The sequence below is a fragment of the Erythrolamprus reginae genome, chromosome 6 (genome assembly GCF_031021105.1).
Source record: "Erythrolamprus reginae isolate rEryReg1 chromosome 6, rEryReg1.hap1, whole genome shotgun sequence".
In the NCBI taxonomy this organism is placed as follows: Eukaryota; Metazoa; Chordata; class Lepidosauria; order Squamata; family Dipsadidae; genus Erythrolamprus; species Erythrolamprus reginae.
The window spans coordinates 41,428,071-41,446,204 of NC_091955.1; the positions used below are offsets into that span (position 1 = coordinate 41,428,071).

Consider the following 18,134-nt stretch of genomic DNA (forward strand, 5'->3'; position numbering starts at 1 on the left):
CATAAGGGAACGGCCATTGGAAGATGGCGCGGCACACAGGAGGCCGCCATTTTGGAGCAGCCGACTTCCGGCTTAATGCCTAGAGAGGCAGGAAGACACCGGACTTCCTGTTACACAGGAAAAGAACAGCGGTGGCCATTTTTCGCTCGGTAATACTTGTTATAACAAAAGAAAAAGTTCTTTTCTCTATTCTTACGTTGCGGAGGCTTGGAATTAATTCCCCAATGGCTGATCTTCCACAGCAGGGGACAGCAGAGCCCTCAGCCGCAAAAGCCAAGGAGAAGACTCACTCCTCAAAGGCAAAGTCAAAAACCTCTCAATCATCATCTGGATTAAGAGAGGCCGAGCGTCGAATTAAGGCATTGGAGGAGCAACTAGAGGCTCAGAAGCAATGCACTGCCGCTGTCTCATCAGTGCCAGGTCAGAGTGGGGGCATGATAACTGGGACCCCCCCAAGACTCCCAGAAGGAAGTGGTTTGGCCACAGACAAGGACTGGTCTCCAGATAGGTTCGGGGGCCCATCCCAGGTGGCAGAACCCATGAGACCTGAGGTTGCCAGGCCACCCTCTGTTTCTCCTGCATGGCACTTGGCACCTCAACCATTGCCTACTGCCACATTTACCCCAACAGCTGCGGGGCTCAGATCATCTCCAGATACCTGGCAACGCCTACCACCAGCCTTGCAGGATATGATCGCTTCAGCATATTCGCATGGCATAGCAGCTGGGGTACAACAATACACGGCAAGTGCACCCCCTGCCTCTCCACACCCTCTTCCTCCTCCTTCCCAAAGGAATATCTGGGCAGCTCCAGCCCCCTCGTCACCTGCGCATGATTCATTCCTTGAAGACCCTGCGTTCAGAGGACAGGGATCAGAGCCAGATGATGGCCTGTCTGAGGATGAAGGGGCACCCCCGGAACCGCCAGTGTATACAGGCCTCTTTAGGCCCGCTATCTTTCGCGTACTGCTCAATAAGGCAAAGATAACTGTGGCTTTGGGCACCCCTGAAAAGCCCACAGATCCAACATCAGCCCCTCCTCCGGCCTCGAGGGTGCTCACGGAGCTCCAAAGGGATGCTGACCTTATACCAGCCCCTAAACTTTTTTTGGACAATGTACAGAGGCCTTGGCAATATCCAGCAGCTGCTCTAGGCCCAACAGCTTCTGAGCGTAAGTTTTACGCATTTGAGCCAGAATTGGAAAAGTTACTTGAATTTCCATCAGTAGATGCTCCAATTGCAGCCCTAGTATCTAATGCATTAGTCCCTTCCGATGTGGCAGATGGCCTAAAACCGGAAGACCGGAGGGCAGAGGGAATAAATAAAAAAGCTCACCAGATGTCGGCATGGGCCCTCAAAGCAGCTTCGGCAGCCTCATTTTTTAACAGAGCTTCGATCCTTTGGCTCCAGGAAATGCTCTCGAAGCTGGGACCCGAAGAGGGTCGCTTAAGGCAGGACCTTAACAAGTTGCTAGCTGCGGCGGAATTTTCGGCGGATGCCACTCTGTCTGCATCTCGTTTCTCCTCACGAGCCCTAGCAGCAAACCAATCATCCCGACGCTTACTCTGGCTCCGGACTTGGCAAGCTGACGCCAAGTCCAAAGGGCGTCTAGCCTCGGCCCCATTTGATGGGTCAAGATTGTTTGGGGAATCTCTTGACAAGGTCCTTGTGGAGGACAAGGACAAGAAGAAAGTCATGCCTAGATCTTACAGAAGGCAGGAAAGACGCACTGCTCCATATTTTAGGCGCCAGCCCTTTCGGGCCGAATCTTCCTCCTCTGCACCCCAGGCTGGAAGATCATATACCCAGGGGTCCTACTCCCAACTGTCCTACAGAGGGGACAGGGGTAGCTTTGGAGATAGGAACAGGCAGTTCCAACAATCAAGGAAGGCCTATAGAGGTTCCAACAGGGGAGGCTTTAGAAGGAACAAATGACTTTACCACGACAGTTCCCATAGGAGGGCGGCTACAGCACTTCACCGCCTCCTGGGCATCTATGTCCACCGACACTTGGGCCATAAATACTATAACTCAGGGACTCACCCTGGAGTTTGCCCTGAATCCTCCAAACAGATTTCTGGAGTGTCCGGTACTTTCCAACAATCATAAGCGCAACCTCCTTTACCAAGAAATTCATCATCTATTTCAAATCAGGGCCATCGAGAAGGTTCCACCACACCAGGAGAAGCAGGGGTACTATTCCATAGTGTTTATAGTACCCAAGGCCTCAGGGGGTTGCCGCCTCATCCTCAACCTGAAACAGTTGAACCTATACATAAAATACCGCAGGTTCAAAATGCACTCTCTAAGGACTATACTAGCTGCAATACGTCAACAGGACTGGCTGACGTCAATAGACCTCAAAGAGGCATACCTCCATGTCCCAGTGCATCCAGATTCCAGGAAATACCTCCGGTTTTGTTTCGAAAACCACCATTTTCAATACAAGGCCATGCCCTTTGGCCTATCGTCAGCTCCCAGGACTTTTACAAAGTTATTGGACATCCTCACCGCAGAGCTACGGACATGTCCTCTACGCCTGATGGCGTATCTGGACGATATCATCATACTGTCCAGCAGCTCCAGTCGGGCACGACGAGACCTGTCAGAGACTATAGAGACCTTGGCAGAGGCGGGGTTCTCAATCAATTACCAAAAGAGTCATCTCATACCGACCAGGTACTTACCTCACCTAGGTACCAACATAGACACCATGGAGGGCAAGGTCTTCCTATCGTCAGACCGCCAGGTCAAGGTCAGGGCGTTGATCACAGAATTGCAACGCAGCCGTACAGTAACACTGGCGTTTCTGTCCCAACTGTTGGGAGTTCTCATATCCTGCATAGACATTGTTCCCTGGGCCAGGCTACATGCCAGACCACTGCAGTGGTTTCTCATTCCTTTTCAACAGAACCGGACCAGTCACTCTTCCAGATTGGTGACAATTTCACCAGAGGTGCGCCGATCGCTCCCATGGTGGAAGTCGTCAGCCCTACATCAGGGGTCGCCTTTTCTACTACAACAAGAGGTGACGATAACTACGGACGCGAGTCTCTCAGGTTGGGGAGCTCACTCCGAGGTAGGGATGGCCCAAGGATTATGGAGTCCAGAGGACCTCGCATGTCCCAACATCAATTACTTGGAACTCAGAGCGGTCCACCTGGCTCTACGACACTTCACGGGCCTGGTGAGGGGCCAAAATGTACTGATACTTACAGACAATGTGGCGACCAGGGCACACATCAACCATCAAGGCGGCACGAAATCAGGTCGCCTGATGAGGGAATCTCAGTCCCTGTTCAGGTGGGCAGAGCAACATCTCGCATCTCTACGAGCAGAGCACATATCCGGCACCTCCAACATACAGGCAGATTGGCTCAGTCGGACCACTATCGACCCGACAGAATGGAGCCTGAGCTCAGATCTTTTTCGGGACATTGTGCGCAGATTTGGGACTCCGGAAGTGGACTTATTCGCCACCTGCCACAACAGCCACTTACCGAGGTTCTTCTCAAGGTTCCCATCACCAGGAGCAGAACAGATCAATGCTTTAGCCTGCCCGTGGCCGAGGGGTCTGCTGTATGCATTCCCTCCCGTCTGCCTAATACCGAGGGTAATACACAAACTATTACAAGAACAAGCAGAAATCCTCCTGGTAGCTCCTCACTGGCCCAGACGCCCTTGGTTTGCGGACCTCATGGACCTTTCAATTTCTCCCCCTTGGCGCATTCCACATCACAAGGTGGTACTGATGCAGGGGTCAATTTGCCACCCAGACCCCCAGTGGTGGAGTCTTGCCGTGTGGCATTTGAGGGGGAGAGGTTAAGGAAGGAACGGGTTCCGGATAAAATGATATCCACCATACAGGCAGCACGCCGTCCTTCCACGACACGAATTTACCAAGCTACCTGGAAGGCTTACTGCTCCTTCTGCAGAGGTCGTAATCAGGATCCTCAGTCACCATCAGTGATCCAGATTCTGGAGTTCCTACAAGCCGGTCTGGATAAAGGATTGGCTCCAAATACACTTCGCAGACAAACGGCAGCTATTGCCACAATACTTAAGATGGACTTTGCTACCCCAATCTCCCAGCACCCATGGATTCGGGATTTCATTAAAGGAGCAGCAAACATCAGACCTCCTACTATACACCGTTTCCCCACATGGGATCTGCCACTAGTGTTACAGGCCCTCACGGAGCCTCCCTTTGAACCCTTGAGGGAGATACCGCTGCGTCTGTTATCACTAAAGACGGCCTTCCTCACTGCAATCACATCGGCAAGGAGGGTCTCCGAGCTCTCAGCCTTATCAGTACGACCGGACTTATGCATCTTCCACACCAACAGAGTGGTCCTCCGACCAGATCCTGCCTTCCTACCTAAGGTGAACACGGTTTTTCACAGATCTCAGGACATTGTGCTACCGGACTTTTGTGCCCAGGGGTCTCATCCACTGGAACTAAGATGGCACAAGTTGGATGTTCGACGGGCCATCAAACTTTATATTAGACGGACTAATACCTTTAGAAAAACGGAAGCCCTATTTGTCTCATACTTTCCAGCATCTATGGGGAGTAAAGTCTCGCCCAAGACAATTAGTTGCTGGATTCGTTCCTGCATCATCACGGCATACAAATCAAGGTCTACACCGATACCAAGAGGCATCACAGCACACTCAACAAGGAGTGCGGCCACTTCAGCGGCATGGACGACACAGGCCCCGATTGACGATATTTGCCGTGCGGCAACTTGGGCCACACCTAATACATTCGTTAAACATTACAGATTAGACACTTTCGCTTCTGCTGAAGCAGCCTTTGGACGCAGAGTACTGCAGAGAGTTCGCACCGATACTGCGCCCCTGGTCCAGCCTTTCCCCCCCTAATAAGTTAAGCTTGGGTATATCCCATGTTGGACTCTCCGAAGCAGTGCAAGTGGAGAAGAACCGTTGCACTTACCTGAACGGTCTTCTCGCTGCACTGCAAGGAGAGTCCAAACCCACCCGGCTGTTTGGGCCCAGGGTCTCAGGGTTGTCATAGTTTGAGTTACTTTCAAGTTAGTTGATTAATAAAGTTCTTTGGTTTACTATCACTATGACTTCGTTTTATTGTAAGACTGACCCGGGAAGGGCAGCATGGGGGTTGGACCAGTAAATTATGCTAATTTTTAACTCAGTCCCTTCCAGCTAGGCTGAAGATTAACCCATGTTGGACTCTCCTTGCAGTGCAGCGAGAAGACCGTTCAGGTAAGTGCAACGGTTCTTCTCTCTCTCCCTCCTTCTCTCCTTCTCTCTCTCTTCCTCCCCCCTTCCTTCCCTTAAACCTATCAAGTTAAAATACCACCGAATAATCTGGAGTAGAAAATGTCCCAATTTTAACAGTAACCGCTAGTAGACGAACCCATGAGTGGCGCTTGAAGCGGTAGATGGTCTCCTCGCTGTCCCAGATGGTGGCCGGAAGTGGGAACTTCTTACGCAGGTGGTACTTGTCCACAGCGCCCAGCCCCGCGCCACCTCCGCCTCCCGGTAGCACGCCTGCAGGTAGATGTCCTGCAGGAACGGGTGGTGGGCCGCCGCGAAGGGCCAGCTCTGCACCAGCCGGTAGAGCTCGCTGAAGTTGCCGCACTTGAAGGCCAACCGCCCGCACCTTGGCCAGGCTCTCACCCAAGCCCGACGCCACCAGCCTTAACGCATCCTTGGCCAGCAGCGAGCCTAGGAAGCGGCCTAGCTGGCCTGGGTCGCACACCTATAGCAGTGCCTCCCACACGCACGAGACCTGCTCGTCCGAGAAGCATGGCAGGATGGCGTCCGGAGGAGGAGGAGGAGGAGGAGGAGGAGGAAGAGAAGCCACAGCCTCTGCCACTGCTGCAGCCACCGCCGCGGGAGGAGCCGCACCAGGTTCCAAAGTTTGCAAAAGTTTCTGCATCTTCTCTGCAGCTGGGAGGCTCGGTGGGAAGGAGGCCATGTTCGGGCGCGGGAGTCCGCCTCCCTGCGCCCGCCTCCAGCCTGGCCCCCTCACACCCCTGGCCTCCCACTGCTGCCCCCCGCCCGCCCGATTCACCCCTTTCTGCAGCTTTCTCCTCCTCCGCCTCCTGCCTTGGAGCGGGGCTCCTCCTCAAGCAGCCAGGAAAGGCTATGGAGTCCAGCCTGTTCACCTCCACTTTGTCTGCCTTGATCGGCGTGAGGGGGCTGGCCTTCATCATGCCCCCCACCCCAATCTTCTGCCTTCTTATGAGGTTGCAGGGGAGGCGGGCATGCGCGATGGCAGCCCCACACAGAGCCAGAGAAGCTTGGGAGGGGCAGATCAACTGTTGGGCGGTGAGAAACGGCACCAGCTCCTCTGCACGGGCTTGGAAAAGACTGTGCCATCTTTGGAATTTCCCTGTGCCACAGCGCGCTGTGCAGATTAGAGGGAACAGTGGTAGGGACCCGGGGGAATCTTTCAGAACGAGGGAGGTGGGGTGGCCAGAGGTGTCAGCTGTGCAAAAGTAGGTGAGGAGGAGGGAAGATCTCACTCAATGGAGGGGCTCTGCTCTCCTCGCCCTCTGAGCAGCACTTGCAGCAGCCATTCATTATCAGCATAGCTCAAGCTCAGTGGAGTGCAGCACACTGCCAAGCTAAGCTTCCAGCATTGTGTTCCCAAAAGCCACAAGGCTCCGAACCAGCTTCTGACTCGCTCAGGGCACCATAGCTGTGCCAAAAAGATGGTATGTGGTGCAGGAGAGCAGGCCGGGCGGCTGGAGTTCGGTGCCACTGCTGTTGCTGGACCTGGACGTCCTCCTCCCAGCACTATGCTCCTGAAAGCCTGGCGTAGCTCATGGAAATTTCGGGCGATTTGTTTGCTTCTGCACATGCGCGGAAGCAAAAAGAAAATTGCCACATGCATGAGATTCGGCTTTTGTGCATGCGCAGGAAGCCAAAGTGTACACCACCGGCGACGGGAAGCCCTTTGCTGGAATGAACAAAGTTATTTCTTGCAAATTGGTCAGTCTTTTTCCTCATTTAAATAATATAAGAAAGTGGCCAATTGACCCGAAGCCTTACTCCCAAGTAGACCTTAGGAATCACTCCTGCCTTTTGGCAGCTCTGCACAGATGCTCATTGAGGACACGTTTCTCCTCTTCTTTGTCTTTGTCTTCTGCCCTCATGGCAGCATCTGGAGGTTCTGAAGGCCCTGGATGAATCTCTCCTCTGGCACCAAGTCTTCTCTAGCCTCCTCATTGTCAGACTCTAGTACCAACTGCACAGGCCAATGGCGAATTACCATACCAGCCTCCTTGCTATCTGAATCAATTAAGAGCTGCCCAGGCCTCTGGTGGGCCACAACAGTAAATGTCAATCATGTGATTGCAAGATGATGCAGTATTGTAAGCTAGTCAGCAAGCACCTGGATCATGATGGGTGGGTTCTAACTTACCTCGTCGCCGGTTCACTTCCTCCTGCACCTTGTGGCTGTGCGCGCATTGCATGCTGCATGGGTATGCGTGCACATGCATAGTGCCAAAAATTTGCAAACATTTCAAAAAAATCCTTCCTGAAAACAAAATGGCAGCGCACATGCAGTGCCAGAAACTCGGCTTCTGTGCAGGCACAGAAGAAAAAAAAGCATCAAAAATTCCCCTCCCCCATTAAAAAAAAACATCAAAAAAATGTTGGTGGTGTCCACAGACCGGCACCAACAGAACCAGTTCTAGGATGTCAGTAGCGTTTTGCTACTGATTCTATAGTACTGGTGCGAACCAGGAGGAAACCACCTCTGGATCATGATCATAATCATGAGGATTAATAAAGAACCACTCATTCAGCACCAGCATGTATGGTTGTTGAAAAGTAGTCATTAAGCAAGAAATGTCTGTAAGTTTATATCACATACATAGTTGTGTAAGGATACAAATGTGGTTAAATGATACAAATAATGAAAATTAAGCTTTAATGACATTCTTCTTTAACCGAGGACTTCTCCTGAAATGGTTTCCTATCTTGAATATGCATAATATTGTTTAATAGTGGATTGGGCAGTAGATTTGTGATGGTGTCCATGGAGGTAGAGTAGCTAGTGAAATCTCACACATCCTTGGAGAGTAATGTATCTTATTTTGTATACTTTATAACAAACCAATTTTTCTCTAACCAGTGAGCTATTTTTAATATATATCATAATAATAATGAAGCATATCTTACTGACCTTTCTTTTTCCCTAATAGGAGATTTTTCTGAAGCTTGGGATGTTCTTCTTGATCACATTCAGTCAGCTGCACTCAGCAAAAACAATGAGGTTTCTTTGGCTGCTTTGAAAAGCTTTCAGGAAATCTTACAAATTGTATCTCCTGCTAGAGAAACTGAAAAACCTGATACACCACCTGCTATTAATGTTCCTGTGCCTGTCCTGATAGGATCAGTGACTGCTACTGGCCTTGAAAGATCATTTATGAGAACTGATTCTATAGGAGAAAGGATTGGAAAATATAATGCAACTGAGCCCCCTGTGATAACTGATGAAATTGAAGACTTGGATCTTTGGTGGGCTGCATGGAACAGTTGGTTTAGAATTGGTTCAGAAAGTACAAAGCCCCCACTTTCTTTTGATAAAATGACTTTTATTCCCAGCCAGCCTTTTCTTACAGCTTTAATACAGATATTTCCAGCCCTGTATCAACACATTAAAACAGGTTTCAGTATGGATGATCTCCAAAAACTAGGTGTCATTCTGCATGGTGCAGTCTCTGTTCCAATCAGTTCTGATGCATCTCCTTTCATCTTACCATCATATACTGAGGCAGTTCTAACAAGTTTGCAAGAAGCTGTACTTACGGCTTTAGATGTCTTACAAAAGGTAACACAATTTTTAAATACTTTATGAAAAGCACTCAATTTATTTTATGCTGTCATCATGGCCTTATATATTAATTATCATAATTAACTAATTACTTAAAATAATTTTCCTACATCTTGCAAGAAATACTGTTTCAAATGTCTGCTCAGTATTCTTTATTCAAAAGATCTGTCACAACATAGATTAATGTTACATTTTAATTTATTATTTATGTATTTATTTTTTCATATTTATCCCTCAGATAGGGACTCTGGGCAATATACAATAAAATGTTAAAATATAAAACAGTATATTTAATAGTTAAAAAATTAAGAGGTGCCAGATTAAAATTAGTTAAAAGTTGATTCAGAGACTAACCAGCCCCACAGCTGTGTGCTTCTCTGAGCTTTTTATGCAAGGCCAAGTGCCATGTTTTAACTGCTTTTCAGAAAATTAGAATGGTGGGAATTTTGCTTCACTTCCGGGGGAAGAAGATTCCAACAGCAGAGAAGGTTTAGGGTTCTTTACCCTTATATTTGGTACATATTTTCAGAATCAAGAAACCTTTTTTTAAAAATGCAAATTTGAAATTAATTTGCAGGTGCATTTAAAATATAATGTACATGTAAAATATAAATTAAATTAATAGATCATGATCAATATAATTCTCATCCAATAAAGTTTCAGTGAAATTAATGATTAATTAATGAAAATTGCCATTGCTGAAATCTTACTGATTTCAGTGGGATTCATATTATTTCTTTTTTAAAAGTATTTATCCTACCAATTATTGTTACCAGTTGCTTACATAATTCCTTCATAATTCCTTTTTGTTTTCTAATATATATATATTTATATATGTAAGAATGGGTGCTCATAGCTTGTCTGTATTAAACAAGTATTCTGTTAACCTCAATGATGATAGAAAACAATTCCTCTATTGGATAAGGTAATTCTCATACTCAGAGATTTTTATTTTGGGGAAAGGATTTTAGTCCTGAAACAGGTTTTTTTTCCCCCAGGGAAGAAGACGTTCTGAATAATTTTTCCAATATAGTGGTACCTCTACTTAAGAACATAATTTGTTCCATGACAAGGTTCTAAAGTAGAAAAGTTTGTTAGTAGAAGCAATTTTTCCCATAGGAATCAATGTAAAAGCAAATAATGCATGTAGATCCATTAGCAAAGAAATAAAGGCTCGGAATTTGGGTGGGAGAAGGAGGAGGAAGAAGAGGAGGAGGACAGTTACTGCCAAAGGAAGAAGGTGAGGTGAGGGGAATAAAAAAAATCCAAAAGTTTAAGGCTTAAAAAAAAAGAGAGACTCTGAGGCAGCGAGGAGGAGCATGCACCTCCCATACACCCGGTGCGAGGCTGCCTCCCATACACTGAACCAGAGAGAGAGAAACCCAGGCAGGCGAGAGGGGGAAACCTCCCGCTCTTTTGACCGAAAGGTGGCTGCTGCTACCTGCTTCCTCTTCCTTTCCATGCTGAAGGGCTCCCCTCTCCTCTCCTCTCACTTGCTCACTTTGTGGCCGGCGCCTTTTATTCACTGTGGTGACTCCTCAGTTTGGCTGAAGCCGAGTTGATCCGGCCAGGGAAAAGCACCTCCTTTTGCCTTCCACGCCCAGATGCTCCGGGAGGCAACTTCGCACCGGGTGTATGGGAGGCAGCATGAGGGAGTCACCACAGCAAAGTGGTTTATTCCCTCTCCAAGCGTCCAGAGAAAGGAAAACGCTCTGTTCGCTCTGGGCTGCCCAGAGCGAAGGGAGCGTCTCTTTTCTCTGGGCGCTGGCAGAGGTTTAATGCTTCGTTCGCTCAAGATGGCCGGGATTAAAAGGGGAATGGCAGGAAACTGGCCGGACCTTTGTGCCAAAATTTCCTGGGAAATTTTTCCAGGCTCAGGTTGTTAAGTAGAAAATGGTTCTTAAGAAGAGGCAAAAAAATCTTGAACATCCGGTTCTTATCTAGAAAAATTCTTAAGTAGAGGTGTTCTTAAGTAGGGGTACCACTGTACTGCTAATGAGTCTAGCATATTTTCATGTATATGCTTGTGTGTGATTATGATATGTGAAATGCTGTATATTCATTAAGCACGGGAACTATGCTTCCCTTAAGTTTTTATAAGGACATTGAAAACTTACTTGGTTGAGGAGTAAATATGACAGCTTATAGGCCCTACGCTGAATGTACTTAATATTGTTTGGAAAACATCTATAATTGTATACTGAATAAACCTATGAGATTTCATTCCTATGTCAAGGACACCAGAGTTTTTCAATTTGTTCCTACTTCTGTCTGCAGACATAATTAACATTTATGGGTAGCTCTGTTCAGGGTGTGTTTACTTGTCCACTAAAACAATCAGAAAAAGAAATGCAAGTCAGGATGATGAGACAGAAAATAGGAACAGGTCTGGCTAATTCCTGATTCAGAACGCAGTTGGACTCATGATCACAATATTTTGTCCCTAATTTCTTCTTATAGACAGAGTTCATCCAACTTCTAAATATTGTGAGTGTCTCTCAAGTATACATGTGGCAATTAATCAGCTGTAAATAACAATAATACTGGCTTGGAAAACTCTAAATTGGAGGTACTAAAGTTTAGTTCTGTGTTTTTCCAAAAAGATGATCTACCTTGAAAAGAAGCCCTATCTTGTTTTGGGGTGCATGAAATCATATTAAGCCCCACCCATAAAATTAGCCCTAATTAAGACTCACCCACCCTGGAGTGCAGAGGATGGGACGAGACACACAGGTAAAAAACAAGCTAGGGTAGGGATGGGGGGGGGCTGTCCAACTTACCAGGCCTTGCACGCCCCAGCACCTACTTCGCTTTCTGCGGCTGCTTTTTCTGCGGCTGCTTGCCATCATTCGCATGCATTGACTTGGCCTCTGCTTTGCCTTCAGATGCCTGCCAAAAGGTATCAGTGCCCGATAACAGAGTTCCAGATCAATCTGGAGCTCTATTATCAGCTGCAGAGGGCTTTCCGAAAGGCATCTGAAGTCAAAATGGAGAACGGAGCAATACGTGCAAGTGGCACAGAATACATGGGCCAGAAGCAGGCTCCTGTTGTTTGGGCCACTGCCGTAAGGTGAGTCAATAATTAGAACCCTCCCAAAAGAAGGTCTAGCCGTTTTTTCAGGGATCAAAAGAAAATAATATCCAACCTTTTTGAAAAACACGGTAACTCAAGAGAAACATTAAAAATAACTTGAATGTAATAAAAATGTATAAAACTGACAACTAGAAGAGAAATTATCAACAAATTTGTGAGGTGTTAAAAGTAATTAAATATAAAAATAACTGACAATATAAAAAAGTAAATTTAAGTAATTTACATATATAGAAAGAATACATTACTATAGAACAATGATGGAGAACCTTTTTTCCCTTAGGTGCCGAAAGAACGTGGGCGTGCACTATTGCACATGCGCGAGTGGCCCACACCCATAATTCAATGCCTGAGGAGGGTGAAAACAGCTTCCCCCACTCCCTGGAGCTCAGAAACGGACTGTTTCCTAACTTCTGGTGGGCCCAATAGGCTCGTATTTTGCCCTTCCCAGGCTCCAAAGGCTTTCTTGAAGCCAGTGCAGGGTAAAAACGCCCTTCCCCATCCCCCAGAGGCTCTCTGGAAGCCAAAAATGCCGTCTTAGAGCCTCTGTGCAAGCCAAAAATCAACTGGCCAGCATACACATGCACGTCGGAGCTGAGCTTGGGCAACAGCTCACGTATCAACAGATATGTCTCTGTGTGCCACCTGTGGCACCCGTGCCATAGGTTCACCATCACTATAGAAGCACAAAATAATGTGTTAAAAGAAAAGGCAAACGTGAGTAAATTGGAATTATTGAAATTCTAAAAAAGAGAAAAATGGAACATTTAAAAAATGTTTTGTATGAAAGGTATTGTATGAATATAATTGGAGTAAACAAGGTTTGAAGAACAGAAAGGTTTAAAGAGGTAGAATAAATGGGTTTAGTGTAAACTATTTGAGCTATGTTTCTGATCCTTATCTCTTAATTTCTGTAGCTTATTGCTTACTCTTTTTATCATTATACATAATAGTTCTTAATCCCAAATAAAAAGCATGGTAGGTATATATCCTTGATGACAAACCTGTGGCACAGGTGGCACGCAGAGACCTTTCTGTGGGCAAGTGAGCTATCATCCAGCTCACATCCACCACGCATGTGCATGCACCTCTTGGCAGCCAGTTGATTTTTTGAACATCTGTCATGCATGCGTGGACAGCAGGGTGCATCCCCAGGCTCTGGAGGCTTTCCTTGAGCCTTTGGAAGGTAGAAAACAGCCGCCTCTGGGCTGCAGAGGTCCTCTGGAGATCAAAAATCAGCCTTTCCACATTTCCAAAACTTCCGAGATGACTGTTTTTCGCCCTCCACAAGCTCCGGAGGTTTCCCTCGAACCTTTGGGTGAAAACAGTCTCCCCCGGGCTTCAGAGGGGGAGGGGAGAGCAAGTAGTTGCATGCGCATGTGCAGGGCATGTCAGGGAGGTGTGTTGTGCACACATTGTATTATGGGTAGTGGCAGGTGCGTGATATTGTGTGCAGGTGTGCTTTTACCATGTGACAGAAAGGTTAGCCATCACCTGTAATACAGATGTAAATACTGTATACAACCACTGTACCCTCTAAGCTGTGGCGTGCAGCACGCGCGCGCACCCCAAAACACCCCCTTGCGCACCCTTTTCCAAGGGTGTGCAAGGAGTTGCGGCTGCCCCCACCCCCCTCCGGCTCCCTTGCACCCCTGGCTTCTCGCCACTACCCCCCACCCACCCGATCCTCCTCTCTTTCTCCTCCGCTTCCCACCTTGGGGCGCAGCTCCTCCCGCAGCGGCAGCGGCGGCTGCGGCTTCTCGTCCTCCTTATCCGGCCGCTAGCTACTCCGAGCGCTTTGGAAACGCCCTTCTCGCAGTCCTTTCGCCGAGAGCACTTTCGTCCCGGGCTGTCTGCGAGGGGGCTGCAGGAGAGGCAGGGCAGGCATTCTCACAGCGGAGGCCGGTGAAGGTGATTTTCAATGTCGGGCGCGCAGGCGCGCACACTCCCCATCCCCCTGTCAGCCCTCCCGGAACATTCAAAATAAGAAAAACCTTCGCCTTCGCGCTCCCCATCCCCTGCCAGCCTGCCTGGAACATTCAAAATAAGAAAAACCTTCGCCAGCGAAGGTTTTTCTTATTTTGAATGTTCTGGGTGGGCTGGCAGGGGGATGGGGAGCGCGTGCACCCGCACGCCTGACATTGAAAATGAGAGAGTGAGAGAGAGTGAGAGAGAGCAAGAAAGAAAAAGAGAGATGAGAGAGGAAGGAAGAGAATGAGAGAGAGACAGGAAGAAGTCAAAAGAGAGAGAGAATGCATGAGAGAGAGAAGAGTGGAAGGAAGAGAGAGAAATGATAGGAAAAGGGAGAAAAAAAGAGCAATGAGAAAATGATTGAGGCAGGGAATGACAGGAAAGAGAGAGAAACAGAGAGAGAAGTGACTCTTGATTTAAAGCATATGGTAAAAGCACTTAAATAATAACAGAGGGGGAAAAAACCCAGCCCTCACCTGTTTTTATTAATACCGTATATACTCAAGTATAAGCCGACCCGAGTATAAGCCGAGGCACCAGTTTTTGCCAGAAAAACTGGGAAAACTTATTGACCCGAGTATAAGCCGAGGTTAGAAAATGCAGTGGCTACTGGTAACTTATAAAAATGGAAACCAATAAAATTACATTAATTGAGACATCAGTAGATTAAATGTTTTAGAATATTTATTTTAAAGAAAACCAGTAAATTAGCTCTGTAAATTTAAAAGAGGGTAAACAAAAGCAATCTGGTAATAACAATAAATTAAAAAGTAAAAAAAGTAGCTCAATCACCAACCAAGCTAAAACCTATTTCTAAACCTAACCCAGGGGTCTTTAAACTTAACAGTTTTAAGACTAGTGGACTTCATCTCACAGAATTCCTGCACCAGCCATGCTACCTCAGGAGTGGGAGTTGAAGTCTACAAGCCTTAATCTTTCCAGGTTTGAAGACTTGCATTTCTAACCCTAACCCAGGGCTCTTTAAACTTGACAGTTTTAAGACTAGTGGACTTCAACTCCCAGAATTCCTGCACCAGCTATGCTACTTCAGGAGTAGGAGTTGAAGTCCACAAGCCTTAATCTTTCCAGGTTTAAAGTCTCTTGCATTTCTAACCCTAACCAAGGGCTCTTTAAACTTGACAGTTTTAAGACTAGTGGACTTCAACTCCCAGAATTCCTTCACCAGCCTTGCTACTTCAGGAGTAGGAGTTGAAGTCCACAAGCCTTAATCTTTCCAGGTTTGAAGACTCTTGCATTTTTAACCCTAATCCATGGGTCTTTAAACTTGAGTTTTTAGAAGCCGGGAGAGAGTTCATGCCATTCCCCCCCCCCCGCCTTTAGCTTGCTGGCTGGCTCGTTGACTGGATCTCTCAACCCTGATCCTCCCTCTCCTCGTCTCCCTTTTTTGCCCCATGTGTTTTGCTAAAGAGATCCACTTGGGGCGGCAGCAGGGAAAGGAGGAGGAGGAGAGCCAAAATAGCCCACAGCCGCGGGGGAGGAGGAGGAAAGGAAAGAGCTGTCCTCATCCTCCTTCCCCTGCTGCCGTACCAAGTGGATCTCTGTAACAAATCTGCTTCTCTCTCCGGCTGGAGGCTTCTAAAGCCTGGAGATAGTTCATGCCGTCCCCCCCCCCTTTAGCTTGCTGGTGGGGCGCCCTCTTGTGGTGATTCGGCGCCCTCTTGTGGTGACTCGAATATAAGCCGAGGTCGGCTTTTCAGCCCATTTTTGGGGCTGAAAAACTCGGCTTATACTCGAGTATATACGGTAGTTATGTTTTTGGTTTTGCTGGTTATTTTAGTTTTAATAGTAATGGATTTTGGGTTTTTTAAATTATTAATTTCTTTTAATAGAAAAGAAGGGATTTTTTTCCTTATTTATTTATTTATTTTTCTATGCCGCCCAGTCCCAAGGGGACTGCCACTCAGACACTATACTTTTCCGCCCACACCGAAAAAAAATTAGAGGGAACATTGTATACAACTGAACTTAAGCATTTATCATTTTTTATTTTTAGTATATACAGTAAATGAGAAAATTAAGTCATATTCCAGAACTAAATTATTTAACTAGGCATTTTACTTTCACTGATAAAAGTAACTATACTAACCTTACCTAATAGCTATTTAACTTTATTTCTTTATAGTAGTCTAGGACAGTGATGGTGAACCTATGGCACGGGTGCCACAGGTGGCACGCGGAGCCATATCTGCTGGCACACGAGCAGTTGACCTAGCTCAGCTCCAACATGCATGTGTGTGCCAGCCAGGTGATTTTTGGCTCGCACAGACGCTCCAGGAGGGCATTTTTGGCTTCCAGAGAGCCTCCATTTTTATCCTCCCCCGGCTCCAGGGAAGCCTTTGGAGCCTGGGGAGGGCAAAACACGAGCCTACTGGACCCACCAGAAGTTGGGAAACAGGCCATTCTCCACTGCACTGCTACGGAGAGTCCAATGTGGGTGATTCTTCAGCCTCATTGGAAGGGACTGAGTTAAAAATTAACATAATTAAGCAGGCCCCGCCCCCGCTGCCTCGAGCCAGTCTTAAAAACTCAGTCACAGTGGAGGGACTTAAAGTGTATTCTCCTCTCTGTTGGATTTTTCTAACTAATTTTTTTGTCTTTTCCTCTTTCAGGAAGAAAATTACACACTTATATACATTATTCCAGAAAAGATTTAGGTCCCTGCCCTGCGGGGTTTTCCCAGTCAGGGGCCTCTACTCTGCGAGAGTAAACTCGCCCCCAAGACAGAGAGTCACCTAAGGGTGGGATCCCTGACCTGTGTGGCCAGATCCCAATACCCTGCGACCAACGCTCTTAAATAAAAACTCACCAAATGCTGCCCTGACAACGACGAGCAACAAGGGAGCGCGCCCCAGGCAGCGCCAGAGTTCTCCGCTCCCCAGCTGACGGGCGCAAGGTCGCTGGCCTCGAAGGAACTTGGCGAGGCACAGCGTCAGAAGGTGCCGTCTCCCAGAGGACAAGACTGCCGGAGCGAACGTCGGTAAGCCGCTTCTCAGCTGATTGAGAGAGCAGCAACGGCGAGGGAGAGCCAAAAGCCGGCAAACGCTAGGAGGGCGTTTTCCCAGGCGGGCGAGAGTTCCGTCCGTCATTTTGTTTTGGGAATGTTCCCGCCATCGCAAGGGCCGCCCATTCCATTGCTGAAGGCTCCGCCCCCGCCCCCTCTTTTGAGACTCACACATCCTGGGGCCAATCAAAACCCTCACTACTGCTCAGTTACATATCCTGCCAATGAGGACAAACTTTACTAATCTGGGCAACCCCATCCAAGTGTCTTGTGGGTAATAGCTGAAAATGAAACTAAGCAAGCCCACTGTGAGTCAGCATTTGCTGGAAAGAAGGAGGTATTCAATTAGACTATCCCTTTATCCCATTAGCATTGCAATTTGGGCTACCTTTTCAGCACTAATACCTCCTCAACATGGCTGATCTGCCTCAATCTGTGCCTTCAGAGTCAGCCATCTCTACAGTTTCCAACTCTAAGACCAAGGAAAAGTCTCAGTCTTCAAAACGTAAATACAAGAGCTCACAGTCATGTAATGCCCTGAAAGAGGCAGAAAAGAGAATTTAAGCTCTGGAAGGACAGTTGGAAGCAGCTTGGAGGCAGAACACCCAGACCTCTTCTTTCCAGATTACTTCAGCTATACCAGCAAGTCAGGTACTGGGCTTGAAGGCCTCCCCCTTGCCACAACCTCTGCCAGAAGGATTGGGGTGGCCACACAAGCTGAGGGATCTCAAAGGCCAGAATTCACCTTTCTAGCCTTACAAGCCTGGTCACAAGCACCATCGGTCACATTCACGCCAACGGCTGCAGGTCTTCATTCATCACCTGATACATGGCATCGCCTGTCACCATCAATACAGGACATGATCGCCTCAGCATATTCTCAAGGCATAGTGGTTGGTGCACAGCAAAACCCAGCACCACCTCCTCCTCTACAACCACGCAGGGACATTTGGTCATCACCAGCTCCACCGTCCCCAAGACAAGACTCATTCCATGAGGATCTTGAACTGCATGACCTGGCCATAGAACCGGAGGAGGAACTATCAGAGGATGAGACCCCCCCTCCAGAGCCTCCAACCTTCACAGGTCTATTTAGGCCATCACTTTATCGCATCCTGCTTAATAAAGCTAAGCAGACCGTAGCCTTGGGGACAGCTGATACACTATCAGACCCAACAACTGGCATTCAAGCAGCTACCCGCTTGTTCACTGTGCCTC

The 18,134-nt window shown here is 47.6% G+C and overlaps 1 protein-coding gene across 6 annotated transcripts in view; it reads left to right on the forward strand.

Annotated features, from left to right (window-relative positions):
- Positions 1-18,134, forward strand: part of MON2 (MON2 homolog, regulator of endosome-to-Golgi trafficking) — a 331,402-nt gene that overhangs the window by 257,680 nt on the left and 55,588 nt on the right. For all 6 annotated transcript variants that reach the window (XM_070755596.1, XM_070755593.1, XM_070755594.1 and 3 more), the window contains one exon: positions 8,201-8,829. In XM_070755596.1, coding sequence (XP_070611697.1) covers positions 8,201-8,829 — 629 coding nt within the window. The remainder of the gene's footprint in view (positions 1-8,200; positions 8,830-18,134) is intronic.